The sequence below is a fragment of the Gopherus evgoodei genome, chromosome 1 (assembly GCF_007399415.2).
Source record: "Gopherus evgoodei ecotype Sinaloan lineage chromosome 1, rGopEvg1_v1.p, whole genome shotgun sequence".
NCBI classification, from domain to species: Eukaryota; Metazoa; Chordata; order Testudines; family Testudinidae; genus Gopherus; species Gopherus evgoodei.
The window spans coordinates 163,509,776-163,528,403 of NC_044322.1; the positions used below are offsets into that span (position 1 = coordinate 163,509,776).

Genomic DNA, 18,628 nt, shown 5'->3' on the forward strand with positions numbered 1-18,628 from the left:
CGCATCTATTTTGTAGAAAAATTTGGTTAGAATTGCTGTTGGTGTATATTATGCTAAGACCCAATATTTCTTCTATTGAGGTTAATGAGAGCAGAATTGGCTCCTTTGAAAATAAAGTGTTTTTTAAAACCACTTACATGTATTTAATTCTTTTTCCCCTTAGTAATGGCATCAATGTAAAAAAAAAAAAACAACAATTGCTCATTTTCTCTGCTTATATTGGTGACTTAAGCCCCAAAGCAGACCTGTTTCTTCATTTATATAAGTGCTATCTCCCAGAAGATCATTCTTGGCTTATAAGTACCACCAATGTATTACATTTTAAAAGGGGGTACAACATTTGTCTGAATATGTGTTGCAGAATTTAAACACTGGTTCAAATCTCTGAAATAATATCTAGGAAGCCCCTGACATAAGAAAAAGTTTCCTTTCAAAGTTATTTCTATTAGGTAATGAATTAATTCTTGTTTCCTACTGCTAATACAGAAGGAATTTGTGTGTTTATTCAATTGTCTGTATACATATAAATATTAATGTCTTTTTTTTAATGGCAGCTAGTGTACTTGAAGAAGACTCAATGGAGCAGGACGTGGAGAGCCCTGTCATGATTCAGCAGCCAAAGTTGCCCAAACAAGCTAGAGAGGATCTTCCAAAACACATAAGCAAAGTATGTACCAAGAGAAAAATTCAGAGGTATGTTAGGAAAGATGGGAAATGCAACGTACACCATGGGAACGTGAGAGAGACTTATCGTTATCTGAGTGATATCTTCACTACCTTAGTCGACCTCAAATGGAGGTTCAACCTTTTGATTTTTGTCATGGTTTACACTGTGACGTGGCTCTTCTTTGGAATGATCTGGTGGCTAATTGCTTACATCCGAGGTGATATGGAACATATAGGAGACAATACATGGACCCCATGTGTCAGTAACCTCAATGGGTTTGTCTCAGCCTTTTTATTCTCAATAGAGACAGAAACCACCATCGGGTATGGTTATCGGGTCATCACTGACAAATGTCCCGAGGGAATTATTCTGCTTTTAGTTCAGTCTGTTTTAGGTTCTATTGTCAACGCTTTTATGGTTGGTTGCATGTTTGTGAAAATATCCCAGCCCAAGAAGAGGGCAGAAACCCTGGTCTTTTCTACCAACGCAGTCATTTCTATGCGGGATGGGAAGCTGTGCCTGATGTTCCGAGTAGGGGACCTTAGGAATTCACACATTGTGGAGGCATCAATACGAGCCAAGTTGATCAAATCTAAACAGACAAAGGAGGGGGAATTTATACCACTCAACCAGACAGATATCAACGTAGGTTATTACACAGGGGATGATCGACTCTTTTTGGTTTCACCACTGATCATCAGCCATGAAATTAACCAGCAGAGTCCTTTCTGGGAGATTTCCAAAGACCAATTGCCCAAAGAGGAAATAGAAATTGTTGTAATTCTAGAAGGCATGGTGGAGGCAACAGGTAATGTTTCTTATACTTTGTGTAAAGTATACATTTTAATTTTAAATAAATTGATTTCAGATACAAACTACATTCAGCAGGGAAAATACAGTAAATCTGAATTGGACTGGTCGTTATACTCCATTTGGTGCCCCTTGTGCCACAGAAAACCTTTGTTTTCACCTCACTTTAAAAGAATTACTTCAACAATGGAAGCAGACATTACATTTGCAAAAGGCATCAGCAGAACAGTTGGGTTTAAAATTAAAAGCATGCTCTGTGTAATTGCGTGCTCAACCCTGCCCAATGAAATTACATTTGTTTCTGATCTGGTTTGAAAATGATATAACATTTATTACTGTCTAAATTTTCCAGATCATGTCATCCCGTTATTTATCATTCTATCACAAGTGTAAATCAAGCCTGTAGAACTAGTGTGATAACCTGCTTTACAATGCTTTGTAAAAATCTACTCTGAATCCCTGATTAGACATAATGTGCAAATACTACAGAACCCGCTGTTTCCAGTTATTCATGGGTAATGCAAAAAGAACTGCCTGGTATGTGCAAACTTCTACCGTGGAATTCCCAAAAGAGGTTTGCATCGAATATGAAATGATAATATGTTCAACTTAACACTTTATTTTTTTAACATTTGTTTTGTTTTAACTTTTAGGTTGGTTTTACTTTAGATTCAAAATATCAAGGACTTGATTCTCATTTGCACTAAGGCCCCTTTATACCATTCTGGCAGTGTACATGAGCCTTAAAACAGGTGTGTCCAGCCAAAGCTAAACTATCTGTTCAATCTTGTATTTAGTCGTGACATTTTTAGTACCTTTCCCAGACTTGAAGAAGAGCTCCATGCAGCTTGACAGCTTGTCTCTCTCACCCACAGAAGTTAGTCCAATAAAAGTTATTACCTCACCCGCCTTGTCTCTGCAACCAACATGACTACAACAACATGGCATATAAACAATGGAAAGGCATACAGGATGAGGGGAGCAGTGTCACATATGCAATAAAAGCAATAGATTCAAATGAGATTTAAAGACTCTAAGGCCAAAAGGTGCCACTATTGTCATCCTGTATAAACAGGCCATGGAATTGTTACCAGAAACTGGATAAAGGCATATCTTTCAGGAAGATATCTAAACTTGTTTTAAAGAGCCCAAGAGACTGAGAGTCCACTGCCTCCCCTGGTAAGCTATTCCAATGTTTAATTACTTTCACTGCTAGAAATTCCATCTTATTTTAAGGTTGAATTAATCTAAATTTAACTTACAGCCACTGGATCTTGTTATGCCTTTGTTTGAAAGACTGAAAAGCCCCTCAATGTCAGATATCTGTTGCATGTGTAAATAACCATGAGCAGTGATCAAATCACCTCTCAACCTTCTCTGTCTCAAACTGAATAGACTGAACTCCTTAAGCCTCTCATCGAAAGGCTTGTTTTCCAGCCCCTGGGTCATTTTTGTGGACCTCCTTTGAACTCTCTCGAGTATTTCCACATCTTTCTTGGAGTGTGGGCACTGTATTCTGGAACTGGACACAGTACTCTAGTAGCAGTCTCATCAGTGCTGTGTACTGCATGCAGAGGCAAGATCACTTGCCTACTTCTACTTGATATTTTCTTTTTTCTTCATCCAAGGATTGCATTAGCCCTTTTAGTCACAGCATAGCATGGAGGGCTTATGTTCAGTTTGTTCTACGATGACACCCCGAAGTCCTTTTCTGAGTCTCTGCTTTCCAAGACAGTCTCCCATCCTGCAGGTATAGCCTGATTTCTTTCTTCCCAAATGTATTACCTTGCATTCATCTGTATTGAAACACATTTTGTAGGACTGTGATTATTTAAGCAGGCAATTCATATCATTATGTAACAGTAACCTGTCCTCCTCCTTATTTACTACTCCATCAATCTTCACGTCACCTGCAAATTTAACCAGCAAAATATTTCATCTAATCATCTATATCGTTGAAAAAAATATTGAATAGTATTGGACCAAGAACTGAACCCTGAGAGCCCCTGCTAGTAATGGCTTTATTCATTTACGTTGCTCAGCACATATTGCAAGGAAATATAAAAATAAAATACATTATGGATAAACAAGTGGAGCTCAAATCTCTGATAATGACAACACAAAGAATTATTTGTTGGGTCTCTTAATACATTTGCAAAGCAAGGTCCTACAGCAAACTGGTCTGTAAGACTGGAAATAAATGAACAGAAAGCAAATCTCAAAATAGATAGCAGAGCTAAATGCAATGTAATCACAGCAAGCTTACACAAAATGATTAGTGAGTGATGCATGTTCAAACTGCAAACAAAACTTTTTTCATTTAATAGGAACAAAGTGAGCCCATATGGCAATGCCACACAAATGAGTGTATAACTTGTCCACTGAGCAGGATGCAAAAAAGGTATTTTTAAATAATATGATGACTTGATAAATGGACTGGGATCCTTTAATACATCCAATTGATATAAATCCCCTTGTGCTGTCAAAAATATATGCATCAAGCAAAATCACATTAGACTGACAGAAAGTAATAGCTGAACTCAAGTAGGTGGTAAAATTAGATGTTATTGAGCAAATGCAAATACCACTGTCTAAAGCCATGTCTATATGTCACATTCCTACTAAGCGCCGTAAGTGTGTTGCCCTAACTTTTAAAGCCTAGATTAACAATATAGTCATTGTAATAGAACCAAACTAGTTAACGATTTGTATAGAACCAAAGGATTTGAATACAGCCACCAAACAGCAGCACTGCTTCAGGAGAACAGCTGAGAAGGCCATGTCTAGATTTCATAATGCAAAAGTGTGTTCAGTTTTGGATGCAAGGACCTGAACCAATCCAAACTACAGAAAGTGCAAAATGCTGCAGTTTCCATTTCCCTTTTAGCAGATCTATGTTAAAGTGACTTGTTTCCTGCTGTGTCTCACTACCAAAGTATTACTTAAGAATGACGATACTGGGTCTTTGAGAATCCCACATCTTTCAGAATTTATACTTGAAGGAAATAACTGTTCATTATCTGCTGATTTGGGGCAAAATGAAGCACACCACAATGAGAGACTGTTATAGTCTGCAGCGAGAGAAAAAAAATGAACAGGAAAAATGCTGATCAGGGAGAATGAGATTAGTTACACATGACACAGCCTGAGTAACAAAGGATTTTGATCAGAGCATAGAAAGATGGCAATTGTACAAACAGATCCCAAAACAAGGAGGCCTTTCAGAGAGTCACGAGTATGTCAGCATATCTAAGCAAATTCATACCTAGTTTGTCATAATTAAGTGTTCCACTCGAAATGCAGATAGAGGACAGGACAGAATGGCAGTGGAACAACTAGCAAAAGAAATGCTTTTGGGAGTTTAAAACAAACATTTTACAGGAGTCCTAGTATTTTGAGATTAACAAATACCCTAAAATCTCAATCAATGCAAACACACATGATATGGAGGGCTATCTTTCTGCAAAAGTATCACTCATTGGTATGTGTTTCCAAGCACTGAGTAAAACACAACAGAAATATGCTCAGTCTAAAACAGAAATGCTCAATATATTCTACCATACCCAGAAGGTATTCAGAAATGCCTAAGATGTCCCATTCTAGCCAGGCACGAATACTGCAGTTTAGGGTATGGGCCAGATCCCTGGCTACAGCTGAAGTGGATGGAGCCCTATCCAGGGGAGTGGTGTGCAAAACTAGTTTAAAGTTCAACTCTGTACTCTCCTGATGCAGTGCTATGTAGTGCTGGTCCCTTTCTGCCTTTTTGAAGCAGTTTGAGGCTTGCTTTAACTTGTTATGAGCTGCAGTGATTACAGGGCACCACACATTCACCCATGAACTGGCATACTTGAATGACATCCAAGCCATACCCACTTTGCACAGGTCATGTTCTACTTTCACTCCAGCGCTGAGAGCAGGTGGGGATGGATGAGGCATAAGAAAGCCTAGGTCAATTCCATATCACTACAAGATTAGGGAGGTGATCCTTCCTGGGCCAGTAAAGCCACTTTTAGGATCCCAGATTACACTGGTGGCATGGTACACAGTGGCTACTCCACTACGGAAGATCTGGCCCATGATTGTACAGACCTGGGACGCAGGATGTAATGTTCCCATGTGCCTTAAAGGAGAGTTCCACTTTGAAGGGGGAATACACACTCTATTTTCCTTCCTATCTCTGGCAAAGACAAGCCATCTGGTAGGAACACAACTTGCATGATACAGACAATTTGGGTTATCACTGATTAATATTAACCAACAGGTCATGATTCTGGTTTATATTAAAATGTTGCCATTGAATGTATATTATTTTACAGAAGAATTAGAGTTGTTTTTTTTTTTTACACTATGAACATTTTTACTGTGACTGAATATGAACCAGAACTCTTATTTGGCGCATCTGTTTTCCACGTGGGACTTGGGTAGATTTTTTAGATCCAAAGAGCCTCAAATCTATCTGCTAGAGAAGCACATCTAAAAGGTAACACTAGGCTGTTTAATTGGGTTGGTGGGGACAGGGATTATAAGTTTGAAAACTTCACTGTGGCTGCTGTTCTTTGTACAAGCCCCAAAAATGCTTTTGAAGGTTTAAACTCTTTGCCTTCTGGAGAAGGCAACTATTTAGTGAGACACAAAACATGAGCATCAACATTAATAAGCTACATGCATTATTATGTGACCATCGGGGGGGGCACTAGAAAAAACAATGGCAAATTCCCCCCTTGTGAAAATGAAAAGTGAGACAATAGCTATTATAAACATTTTTTTGTGTGTTAAAAAAAAAAAGGCAACACAGGAAATTGCATGGCAAAGTTATATAAACATCTTCGGGTTTATATGGAGAATGATACAAATATATTTGTAATAGAACTCATTTATATTTCTGACACATGGACAGCTTGAGACCAATATTTGCAGAAGGGTTTATAGATACATAAACAAACATGCTCACTAGCTGTAGAAAATGTGTGTGAAAAGCAATCAAATGTACACATAAAATGTTTTTTATATAGCAAATGAGGCTATTGGCTAGGCACACATGGTAGAAAGCTGCGTCTGCTCTTAACTACAGCCCTGTTGATTGAATGATTTATTGTCTTTTTGCTTCCACGCTAATCGGTTGCCATACTTCCCCCCTTATGATTGCCCTATCCTAACAAATGCCTCTGTTTGAAATGGATATTAGCAATTCCAGCCCTCACAGCATCTCTCAGACTCTTCTCTTTTCAAATAAGTCTTGCTTGGTTTACAGGTTTTTGGTCAGATTTTCCTATTGCTCTTAAAAGAAGTGGTGTTTATGTTCTTAAATTACTTCTTAAGGGGATGGAGGTGACAGAGGGGAAAGGAATCAGAATTGCGTACAGCCAAGCCTCTCCAAAGGAAATAGAAATAGATTATGGAAATAGGTGGAAATAGATTATAATGTAGTGCCCCCAGGGCATGACCAAAGTTTATTTGCTTGAATTACGTTCCAAATAGAATTAGGACTGAACTAGTTTCAATTCTAGGTTGGCTCACCAGCCTCTCAGGAAGGGATGGAATACAAAAGATGAACAGTCTTTTGTATTTCTTCCATTTCATTTCTAAGCTATCATTTTTATGTTCTCTCCTGCTGTTTGTGTTCTATCACCCTTTTCCCCCCTTCACTACAGTAGCAGAGCCCCTGCCAAGAGTACAAATGACAACAGTGTCTTTAACTTTCCTTGCTGGCATTTTTGTTTGTTTGAGGCAATTATTAAATACAGAGAATGAGGAATGGTGGTGTGTGGTAGAGTGGGTCAGCCTGTGCTTGGGGAGTTGCACTGAATTCTGAATGCTGCAAGGTTCACAGTCAGTCATTCTCATTTCAAGTGATGTTTCTTTTAAGGAGCTTCCTTAGCAGGTGGAAAGAACTAGTCTGTTTGGCCTAGGAGACTACTAGATTTAAATGGACACTTAAATGAACACACTACCAGAGTAATCAAAATTTTCAAATCAAAGTAACATCCAAAATGGCTAGAAAAGAAGACAAAAGGTTCATATGGAACTTAGATGCTGGTTATGAAAATATCAGCCAAAATTTTGCAGAGTAAGTCTAAATTACCCTCACTGGAGTAAACCAGGAACTGCATTTTGTTTAATAGCTGCATCCTCTAAATAATATTTGTACTATTCAAACATTTCCCTTCTCTTATTCAATTCTGGGCTATTATCCATTTCTTTAATTGGTAACACCTGTCTCACCAATTAGCCACCCAATTCTAACAACTGCAGCTATAGCAACAACTCCTCTCTCCCAGTAATCCAGCAAGCAAGGGAAGGCTCTCATCAAGCTATCAGTGCAATTATAATGTTCCGACTTAAACAGCTACTCATGTGTCAAAGACAGCCAGGCAGAAGAACTAGACTTCTGCCGACTAGCTTTGCGGAAAACCAACTTTCTACTTCAAATGATCTAGTACTTTCTTTATAGTAGATTGGATTGTCACAGTTCAGGCAACTACACCTGAATGTCCTCTCAGCGGTCCAGTCAGGACAACCACTCTCAGGCTTCTAGCTCCCCAGCTGTTGCCTCTCAAGTGGAGACCCACATCTCACTCTCTTCAGACCAGGATATGTCCAGGCTGCACAGTTCCCACCCTTCACTGGTATTTCCCAGCAAAGACAATCTGCCTGCCCTAAACAGACCCACTTGCTTTCTCCTCAGAGACTGATAGCAGAATGATTGCTATAGATACAAGTTACCAACCCAGTTATTTCTAGGCAAGCATGCTTTATTCTTAAGGTAAAAAGCATTACTAAGAAAATGTTAGAAATAATAAAAGAATGTACATACAGGCTAATGAGTTTACCTGGCATCAGTCCAGGCTACTGGGTTCTTTGTGGTTACAAGTTCATCAGAGCTTCAGCTCAGAATAATCACTTTGTTTTATGAGGCCTTGGTAGGCTCAGTCTTTCCCAATCCTCCCCCAGGGACAGCAGCCCTCTGTGGACCAGGGGTTCTGTCCATTTGCTGGATTAGGAAGGACATGAGTCACCTTAAAATCCAGGCTTTTATCCAAAAGTCTTTTCTTTGTATCTTGGCCTCTGGAGAATCCAGTCTGAACTAGTGACCCTTGTGCCTGGGTGGGCCACACTGAGAATGCCACAGTCAGGGCAGGCTGCGAGAAATGGAGCAGATATTCCCCAAACTGGCAGATTACACTATAATTAGATTCAGCAGCCAGTATCAAAACTGCCTTACCATGCTGGTTAACTAGAAGCCAAAACCACAGCCCTCTTTAGGCAGCCCAGCCTTTGGTCCCCATCTGGACAACTGATCATCTGGGCCGGCTCCAGGCCACAGCGTGCCAAGCGCATGCTTGGGATGGCACGCTGTGGGGGCGGCTCTGCCGGTTGCTGGGAGGGCAGCAGGCGGCTCCGGTGGACCTGCCGCAGGCGTTCCTGCAGACGGTCAGCTGGTCCCGTGGCTCCGGTGGACTTGCTGCAGGCGTGGCTGCGGACTGTCCGCTGGTCCCATGGCTCCGGTGGACCTCCCGCAGACACGCCTGCGGCAGCTCCATCAGAGCCGCGGGACCAGCGGACCATCTGCAGAAACACCTGTGGGAGGTCCACCGGAGCCACAGGACCAGCTGACCGTCTGCAGAAAAGCCTGCGGGAGGTCCACCAGAGCCGCGGGACCAGCAAGCGGCAGAGCGCCCCCTGAGGCGTGCTGCCGTGCTTGGGGCGGTGAAATTGCTAGAGCCAGCCCTGCTGATCATGTATAGTAAGAGGTTATTAAAAACCCTATTCGCCATAGACCAAGTTCTTCCAATCCCAAAGGATCAGACACATCACTCCACAGGTCAATGAATATTTCAGATCTTACTCAAATACATGTTTACAGCCAATCCTTGATAACTAAATTTAACCTTTATTAATAAAAGAAAAAAGAAAGAAGAAAGTTATAAATGGTTACAGGATCAATATACATACAAATGACTCAATGTTCATAGATCAGGATCATAGAAATGATGTTATAGCAGTTGGCTTGTAAAAGTCTCTCTGTAATCAATTCAATAGGTTTAGTCCAAAAGGCATTTCAGGTGTAGAGTCTGTTAGAGTTTTTCCATGAGAGTTCCAGGATAATCCAGGCTTAGACCTTCCCTATTAAAATTAAGCGGACGTGAGATGAAAAGGATCAGGCCTGAGGCAATACCAAGCAACTCCACCACATGGGCTTTGATGAAAGCGAGCCAACAATCTGTGATCTCTGTTCTTTCTCAGACAATACCTTCAGGTGGTTTACTATGTGGAATTACAAGCTTTGAGGAGAGATTAGGACAACAATATTATGCCACCCATCCCATCTAAATGATAATATCCACTTTTGATCTCCCAATCAATAGAGTACAGGAATGAAGTATTATATGATAGAAACAGGATTTAGCATCTATAAGCTAATTTGATCACTTTGTTAGAGTTCTAGGCAAGTAAACAGAGACACATTTAGCACTTACTCTTTGATTCTCTAAAAATACCAGCAAATGGGTTAGAGTCTAATCTATTTAACAAGGCTTTGATAACTATCTACAAGGAATGGCCCTGTTTGCCATTGTAATACCCTTTTGATATATCCTTAAGGGTTACTTACAGGTCATTGTTTAACCTTCCCTGGCCCTACATAACACTAGGATACACATCTCCTCAAGGGGTGGCTTCAAAGGTTGATAGCATCCTCCCTTCCTACTAGAGAAGGTACATACAATGCAACAACACATACACAACTGCATTAAACTAATTCAATAAAGTTTTGTTCAGGATATTACATGATATGGCCAGTCTGTCACATGGCTGTTATTTAACGATATTCAGAACAAAGCAACAACTAATGCTTTCAAGCAATTAAAACAATTAATCACAATTAATCACGCAGTTAAAAAAGAAATACCATTTATTTAAATATTTTTGGATGTTTCCTGCATTTTCAAATATATTGATTTCAATTACAACACAGAATACAAAGTGTATAGTGCTCACTTTGTATTTATTTTTTATTACAAATATTTGCATTGTAAAAAACAAAGAAATAGTATTTCAATGCCCCCATTACAAGTACTGTAGTGCAATCTCTTTATCATAAAAGTTGAACTTACAGTCATAAAATTATTTATAAACAATAACTTCACTCAAAAATAAAACAATGTAAAACTTTAGCGCCTGCAAGTCCACTCAGTCCTACTTCTTGTTCAACAAATCACTGAGACAATCAAGTTTGTTTGTATTTGCAGGAGATAACGCTGCCTGTTTCTTGTTGACAATGTCACTTGAAAGTGAGAAAGAGCATTCGCATGGCAATGTTGTAGCCGGCATCGCAAGATATTTACGTGCCAGATGCACTAAAGATTCATATGCCTCTTCATGCTTCAACCACCATTCCAGAGGACATGCATCCATGCTGATGAAAGGTTCTGCTCGACAACAAACCAAATCAATGCAGACCAACACATGTTCATTTTCAACATCTGAGTCAGATGCCACCAGCTGAAGGTTGATTTTCTTTTTTGGTAATTCGGGTTCTGTAGTTGCCACATCAGAGTATTGCTCTTTTAAGACTTCTGAAAGTATGTTCCACACCTCATTCCTCTCAGATTTTGGAAGGCACTTCAGATTCTTAAACTTTGGGTCAATTGTTATAACTATCTTTAGAAATCTCACATTGGTACCTTCTTTGCATTTTGTCAAATCTGCAGTGAAAGTGTTTTTAAAATGAACAACATGTGCTGGGTCATCATCCAAGACTGCTATAACATGAAATACATGGAAGCATGTGGGTTAAACACAGAGCAGGAGACATATAATTCTCCCCCAAGGAGTTCAGTCACAAATTTAATTAACGCATTATTTTTTTAACAAGCATCGTCAGCATAGAAGCATGTCCTGTTCTCACATTCAGGTGACATTATAAATAAGAAGCAGACAGCATTATGTCCCGTAATTGTAAACAAACTTGTTTGTCTGAGCGATTAACTGAACAAGAAGTAGGACTGAGTGGACTTGTAGGCGCTAAAGTTTTACATTGCTTTCTTTTTTAGTGCAATTATGTAACAAAAAAATCTACAGTTGTAAATTGCACTTTCACGATAAAGACATTGTTCTACAGTCCTTGTATGATGGGAATTGAAAAATACCATTTCTTTTATCATTTTTACAGTGCAAATATGTGTAATAAAAATAATATAAAGTAAGCACTGTACACGTCATATTCTGTGTTGTAACTGAAATATATTTGAAAATGTAGAAAAAATCCAAAAGTATTTAATACATTTCAATTGGTATTCTATTGTTGTTTAACAGTGTGATTAAAACTGTGATTAATCCTGATTAATTTTTTTAATTGCTATTTATTTTTTTGAGTTAATTGCATGAGTTAACCGTGATTAATTGACAGCCCTAGTAACAAGGTATTTTCAGTAGAGGAGCTTCTCTTTTTGTTCCATTTGCAGAGAGACCTTTAGTGGTAGATTTGAGCTTATAACTAAAACAAAACCTGTCCAAAAGCAATAAGGACTGCTTTCCACTGACCCTAATCTGCTGTCAATGCTGCTCCATAGCTGGCACTTTAGAGCACATAGCATAAAGCAGAGTAACTCAAACATTCTGCTCTTCTATGCCCTATAACTCTGAGACCAAATCTGTCACCTCCATGATTCACATGATACCCACAAGCAGAGTAAATGAGGATCACACCGTTGTTCTAAAACCTGGGGCTCTCTGGCTGATTTTGCTTCTGTCTCCATGTCACTAGGCCAGGCCCACAATCATGCTTCATGTTAATGGCAGCATCACAGGTGCACAGTGCATCGCTACAGTCTGTTTAGGGAACCCAAAATTCCAGTTTGCAATTTACCTTTAACTGTCACAGTTAAAAAGTGTTACCTAACAAAGGGCTACATCACCTTCTCTCCTGGAGAAACACATGGGAAAAGGCCACAGGGGACTGAAAGTACTTCACAGTTTTCAAGAAACTGACCCTACCCCTCCTCAGCTGGGAGAGCGTTGGGGAGTTGCAGAATGGGCAACTCCACATCCACAGATGCAAGGCAAGTAGCTGAGCCCTCTGCATGGCTCTGCTGGCTCCCTCAGCCTGGATACCATTGGTCAATGCCACCACTGGCTGGGTTCTCCTACCACTGCTCAGTATCAGACACTGAGTGGACCCAGCAGGAGTTAATCTCACTTAAGCAGCAACATTTCCATTTCTTAATCCAAGGGGTCCTCTGAGGATGATGTTCCAGAGAGACCTTGGATCCTCAGATTCACCTCCAGCCCCATCTTAGCACACCATGGAACTTCAACAGAGGGACTTCTGCAGAGGCCAATTAAGGATAGGATGATAGCACTGAGCTGCTTTCCCTGTCCCTCAGAAGAGATTCACTAGATCTCAGTCATCTCCGCTTTCAAAAGCAGAAGGGATGACCTGTGCCAAAGTGTATACATACATCATACAGGCCAAGGGTTTCTTCACTCCTGACTCCCTGGGAATAAATTAATCAGTGAACATTGTCGCCTGCAGATCAGAGATAGCAGTTCTGAGTCCTCCTGAGAAGTAGTGCTGAAGAATCAAGCCCCTTTTGAATTCCAAGGACCTTTATAGTTATCTACTAGTATATAAATGTATTATCCTTGTGTCTTTGATCTTTGACCAATTAAAATGGAGAGTCTGAATTGGAACAGCTGATTTTGGAAATGATAGTTTTGTTCATTCAGTCTCATTTTGATCTTTTGCTTTCTGTTACTTTAAGTTTTTCCCTTTGGAGAATGTGGCTCTTATGAACAACTGGGATGAAATCATGGCCCTATTGACTTCAATTGGGGCCAGATTTCACCTCCCCCAGTTTTTATTTAAATGATCTTGATCTTTTAGATTAATTAGCTCATTCAATAGTTTGATGTTCAGATGTCAAACATATTTAAATACCGTGCTATGCAAGTCTCTGAGAAATCTTGCCGGCAAAGGCAGCTCTGGTGGACAGATGAAGTTCTTTTATTTTTCCTTTTGGCCCTCTGTTATTTTCAGTTTTAATATTTCTTTTCAGATATACCATCTTATTAAACTGTATTGAAGGATAGCCATGCTTCTGTCATGCTGTCTGGAGAGGCTCACAACTGTGAGTGCCTGTTGTTGGAAAACAAGGCGGACACCCCAAGCTGGTGGAGTGTTGTATAATTAGATTTCACCACACCAGTGACAAATGTGAACTCCTGGATTATTGTTCCAGTCTTACCATGGAGTCACAGACAGTCCGCTTAGACTCTCCAGTCTATCTTGCCATCCAGATAGCTGGAATTTGTGATACAAGGCCACTAAAAACTAAAATCACACCACATAAGGCTGCTCCCAATCCCAGAGACCAGTCACTTACCCCAGATCAATTGGTACTCTAGATCTTACACCAAAGACAATGCTGGTAGCCAATTTGATAGTAAACTAACTAAAGGTTTATTAACTAAGAAAAGGAAATGAGAGTTATTGAGAGGGTAAAGCAGGTAAAACATATGCACAAGTGAGTCACAGTTTGTAATTACAAATGGTGGCAGTGACGTAATAAACTGCCAGTTTCCCAAAGTCTTTTCAGGGTACCCAGATTCTCTGTGGGCATCTCAGCTTTGCATCTGGTGCACTTCCCTATAAGAGTCCAAACAGTCCAGATATCCAGGATCTTTCCTGAATCCGCACTTATAGCTTCTTCTCAGAGAAAACAAGCTGACAGGATCACTAGCCACATGGACTTTTCCTTTGATGACAGAGTGAGGAATGCATTCTGAGTCTTTGACCTCCAATCATCGCACACAATGACCACTTGCTCAGAAATTAGCACTTTTCTGTTAAAGTTCTTCATCTGGAGTGGGTGGGTGAGATTCTGTCACCTGCATTGTGCAGGAGGTCAGACTAGATGATCATAATGGTCCCTTCTGACCTTAAAGTCTATGAGAATCTGCATTTCACAAGGTTTCTTTCTCCTTTGATGGGTTATTTAGTTACCGGAAAGAATGGTGTCCCTAGCCTCTGTTCGTCAGAGGATGGAGATGGATGGCAGGAGAGAGATCACTTGATCATTGCCTGTTAGGTCCACTCCTTCTGGGGCACCTGGCATTGGCCGCTGTCGGTAGACAGATACTGGGCTAGATGGACCTTTGGTCTGACCCGGTACGGCCGTTCTTATGTAGGATATACCCAATGTAAATGTTTGCTACTACACTATACCAGGATACAGATAAGTGAAAACAATGCAAGTAACATCCCACTAGTTTTCATGAAGTTTGAACACCAAGTACACTTGTATACATTTATGAATCACTTTGATCTATACCAGGGGTAGGCAACCTATGGCACAGGTGCCGAAGGCGGCACGCAAGCTGATTTTCAGTGGCACTCACACTGCTGAGGTCCTGGCCACCGGTCTGGGGGGCTCTGCATTTTAATTTAATTTTAAATGAAGCTTCTTAAACATTTTTCAAACCTTATTTATTTTCCATACAACAATAGTTTAGTTATATATTACAGACTTATAGAAAGAGACCTAAAAACATTAAAATGTATTACTGGCGCGTGAAACCTTAAATTACAGTGAATAAATGAAGACTCGGCACAACACTTCTGAAAGGTTGCCGAACCCCAATCTATACTAATACACAAGTGAATTGGCCTGGGACTCGGGCATGAGCTGGCCCCTGGTTTGTCAGCATCACAGTTACAACAACTTTTCTAATAGAGTTAGGTTCTCTCTAAAATCACAGGTAACTGCATGTTGTTAGTATGTTGTTCTTCACATTCAACCTCAGCAAAAGGTTTTCATTCAGAATTTAACAGAACAGTTACTATGAGGGCAGAAGTGACAGAAAATATAAAAGCAGCAGCAAATACGGCTATCAGGCATACTGTAAATTCAAGGTAAGAATATGGCAGACTAAAAAGGACAAGGCTATGGACTGCAGTTAATCCCACAGGGCATTTGAAATATGTTAAAAGGGCCCAGCTTCTTTATGTGCCCTTTTCGGATCCAAAGGGGCAGTTACCAGCACTAGAAAGCCATTGATGTAAAATACTAGTGGAGACAAGGCATAGGTAGTTACTGCCTTGATGTAGCTAGTGGAGGTCAGTTTTGTACCCCTGTCTCCCCCCCCAAAAAAAACCCCTGGGGTTATCCTCGATTAAGTTAGTCATGATCAAAACCACCTGTGCCTTGTCCTCCACTAGGATTTTACATAGGCAGCTTTTTTTGTGTGTGAGGATATAATCAAAATAAAAGGGAGGATCTCATTCTCTTCAAAGGATCAGAGAGTGCAGTTTACACAAAATAAATCAAATAGGGGAAAAATACAGAAAATTCCATATTTTACAGAGGGGGAAACTAAGGCATAGAGAGGTTAAGTGACTTGCCCAAGCTCACATAGTAAGTCTGTGGCAGAGCTAGAATAGAACCTAGCCCTCACCCGACTCATGGCCTTGTTCTGTAGACACAAGCTCCTCTTGCCACACATCTTTGCCCATTAGCTTACATATTAGCTGGGCCCTCCAAGCTTAAAGTAGTTCTCTGTAACTTTGGACATTTAAGCAAAGTAAATTAAAAAAATAGTAACCTGTGTATATTTTTCAATTAACTGTCTTTGTCTGATTAAAGAGTATTTGACAACCCATAGCAAGCACTCCAGGTATATGCAAATTAACAGTTAACAGAGGTCTATGATACTGGACATTCTGTCTGTCTAGATATTTATAATGTGGGCTTCATAGGTGCACTGAAGTGTGCGATCCTCTGTTTAAGATTTAGAAGAAAGAGTAAAACTTCAAACAAACATATTGGATAACAACAACAAAATTCAAGTACAGCTAAATTCACCCCTTGATCTTAAAGTTATATTCAGATAGCCATTCTGATGGGCACTGATAACTGGGAATAGTGTGCACTCAAATGAAAGCAATTGTATTTAAACTTTCAATCATACTGAAATTCTTGGTCTGGAAACAGACACTAAACTTTTACCTTGTTGTTATCATGTTGAGGTGACCATCTTGTGCAGTCCAGCAGCAGTATTCGAGCCACACTCCACACTGTGTTCTAAAAAATGCACTTGGAGACGATTCTGTACGATTCAAACGTGGTTGTAATGGTTTTGAAATCATGTGGATTCAAACTCCATTAAGTCATTTAAAACCTTGTGATGGAGTAGGCTTAAGCCCAATTCAGCCTTGCTGCTTGTTTTGTCTTTTACACCTGCACAAAATGGGTGTAAAATGCGGGTAGCATATCACTCCTGGTTTTCACAGATAATAAATGACTCCCCAGCCAGGGTGAGGCAATGGAAAATCAGGCCCCGAATGTCTGCCTGAACACTGAAATTCCTGTCAGTTTGCATCACAACCTTAATGTACATTATGGGTTTAATCCAAAACCCCTTGAAACCAATGGAAAGACTCTCATTCACTTCAAAGGACTTTTAGAATAGTCCTAAAATAATAAAGGTAATTTGCATGCTGCCTGTCAGTTTTCCAGTCACCTCACAAAACAAGAAATTAAGACACTAACTAAAATACTAATTAATTAAGACAGATTAAAAGCAGGTAAAAGATTTACATGGAAGTCAAAGCACTGATACTGGAAGATTTGTCTAAGAAAAAAGGACTTTATGCCATTTTTTAAAAAAAAGAGTCAATCTCTATTGAGAAGTCAATCCTCAATGCAGGAAACCATTCCCTGGGGGCTCTCCTATTGTGCAGATACCCTTCTTTAAAACACCTATTGCAGAGTTGTACCAAAACAGAGCTTTAATATTTCATCACATGAACATGTGTTCATGGTATATACAAGTACTGCTATGTAATCACTTGATCAGACTGCAGAAATAATCCTCACCCTTGTCCTCTTCTTTATATACTGTCATCCCCCATGATTTACCAAGCTTTCCATCTATTGCATGTTGTTGTTTAGTGTTTAATCTGTTAGAACAAAGAAACAGAGACAAATTCATACCAGGTATAACTCCCCTGAACAGAACTATGGTGGGTTCATTACAAGTTTTTGTTAATGAAATCATTAAAAAGATCAAAAACCTGTGGAAGAGACCTATGGACTCCTGTAAACACACACAGCTCTCAGGTAACACACAGCTCTTGGTAACTAAGGCCAAGATCAACCTATCTAGGTTTTTCTAAGGTCACCTGTCATCACAGTATTTGAGTAACTTTAAGCCCATCATGAAAATTTGCAGGAAAAATTATTAGCAGTATAGGAGTTCAGTAGGAGAATCTCAAGGAGTTTCCTTGAAATATTTCCATCAGAGCTGAGGTTTTCCACATTGCTTCTTCCAGAGTGGGGAGATGAAAGAGGTTGGTCCACTAACACCTGTAGATATCCTGAGATGCACGCGGTTCTGGGAATAGGACACAGGTCACTGCTGCTCTGTCAAGGGCGAGCTCTTCTCCTTCCTTTCCACTCTTCCCTGCCCTGCCTTTTCCCCCAGAGGAATGAATGGGCCAGTTAACCTGAAAATTTCAATACAAAGTTGTTGGTTTTAAGCATTCTGAGGAATGGTGTCATTCCTGGACTACACTAGCCCAATCGGTGCACTGCTAAAAAGACAGCTGTTTCAGAGAGATGTGTATTATGTGGACATAAAAGAATACATAGCAAGTCATAAACACTAATTCATATTATCTTGCACTCAGGTTGCATCTTCCACCCACATATTTCAATGTCAGAGTCAGAGGGTGATTTATGTGTGGGCCCAATTTCTTGGGCCAGTCCCAATTTTTGGCTGCTTATGATGCAATGCTTTGATATATCATGATGTATGGAAGTCAGACTAGAGGATCACAATGGTCCCTTCTGGCCTTAAAATCTATTAAAACAGGTCATGATGCAATATCAGGATGTCATGTTTTGGACCTAGGAGTACCAACTGCAAAGCTGTATGTAGATGTGAAAATAGATGTGTGGCTGAAGTAAAATTGGTGTAAGGTTAGAGGGGTTTTGACAGACTGGAGGGGTATTGCCTAGTGTGCTGATGGGAGATTTAGCATCAGTGCCATCAGTTATTTACTATTCAGTAGCAACCTATATCCCCGTATATGGGTAAAGGTACACCCACTGAATATTTTATTAAAAATTAAAACAAACCTGAACAGAAGTA

The 18,628-nt window shown here is 39.9% G+C and overlaps 1 protein-coding gene across 1 annotated transcript in view; it reads left to right on the top strand.

The window, feature by feature from the left end:
• Positions 1-18,628, top strand: part of KCNJ6 (potassium inwardly rectifying channel subfamily J member 6) — a 242,293-nt gene that overhangs the window by 177,763 nt on the left and 45,902 nt on the right. The window contains exon 2 of the mRNA XM_030577754.1: positions 555-1,475. Within this exon, the coding sequence (XP_030433614.1) occupies positions 578-1,475 (898 nt within the window). The 5' untranslated portion in view covers positions 555-577. The remainder of the gene's footprint in view (positions 1-554; positions 1,476-18,628) is intronic.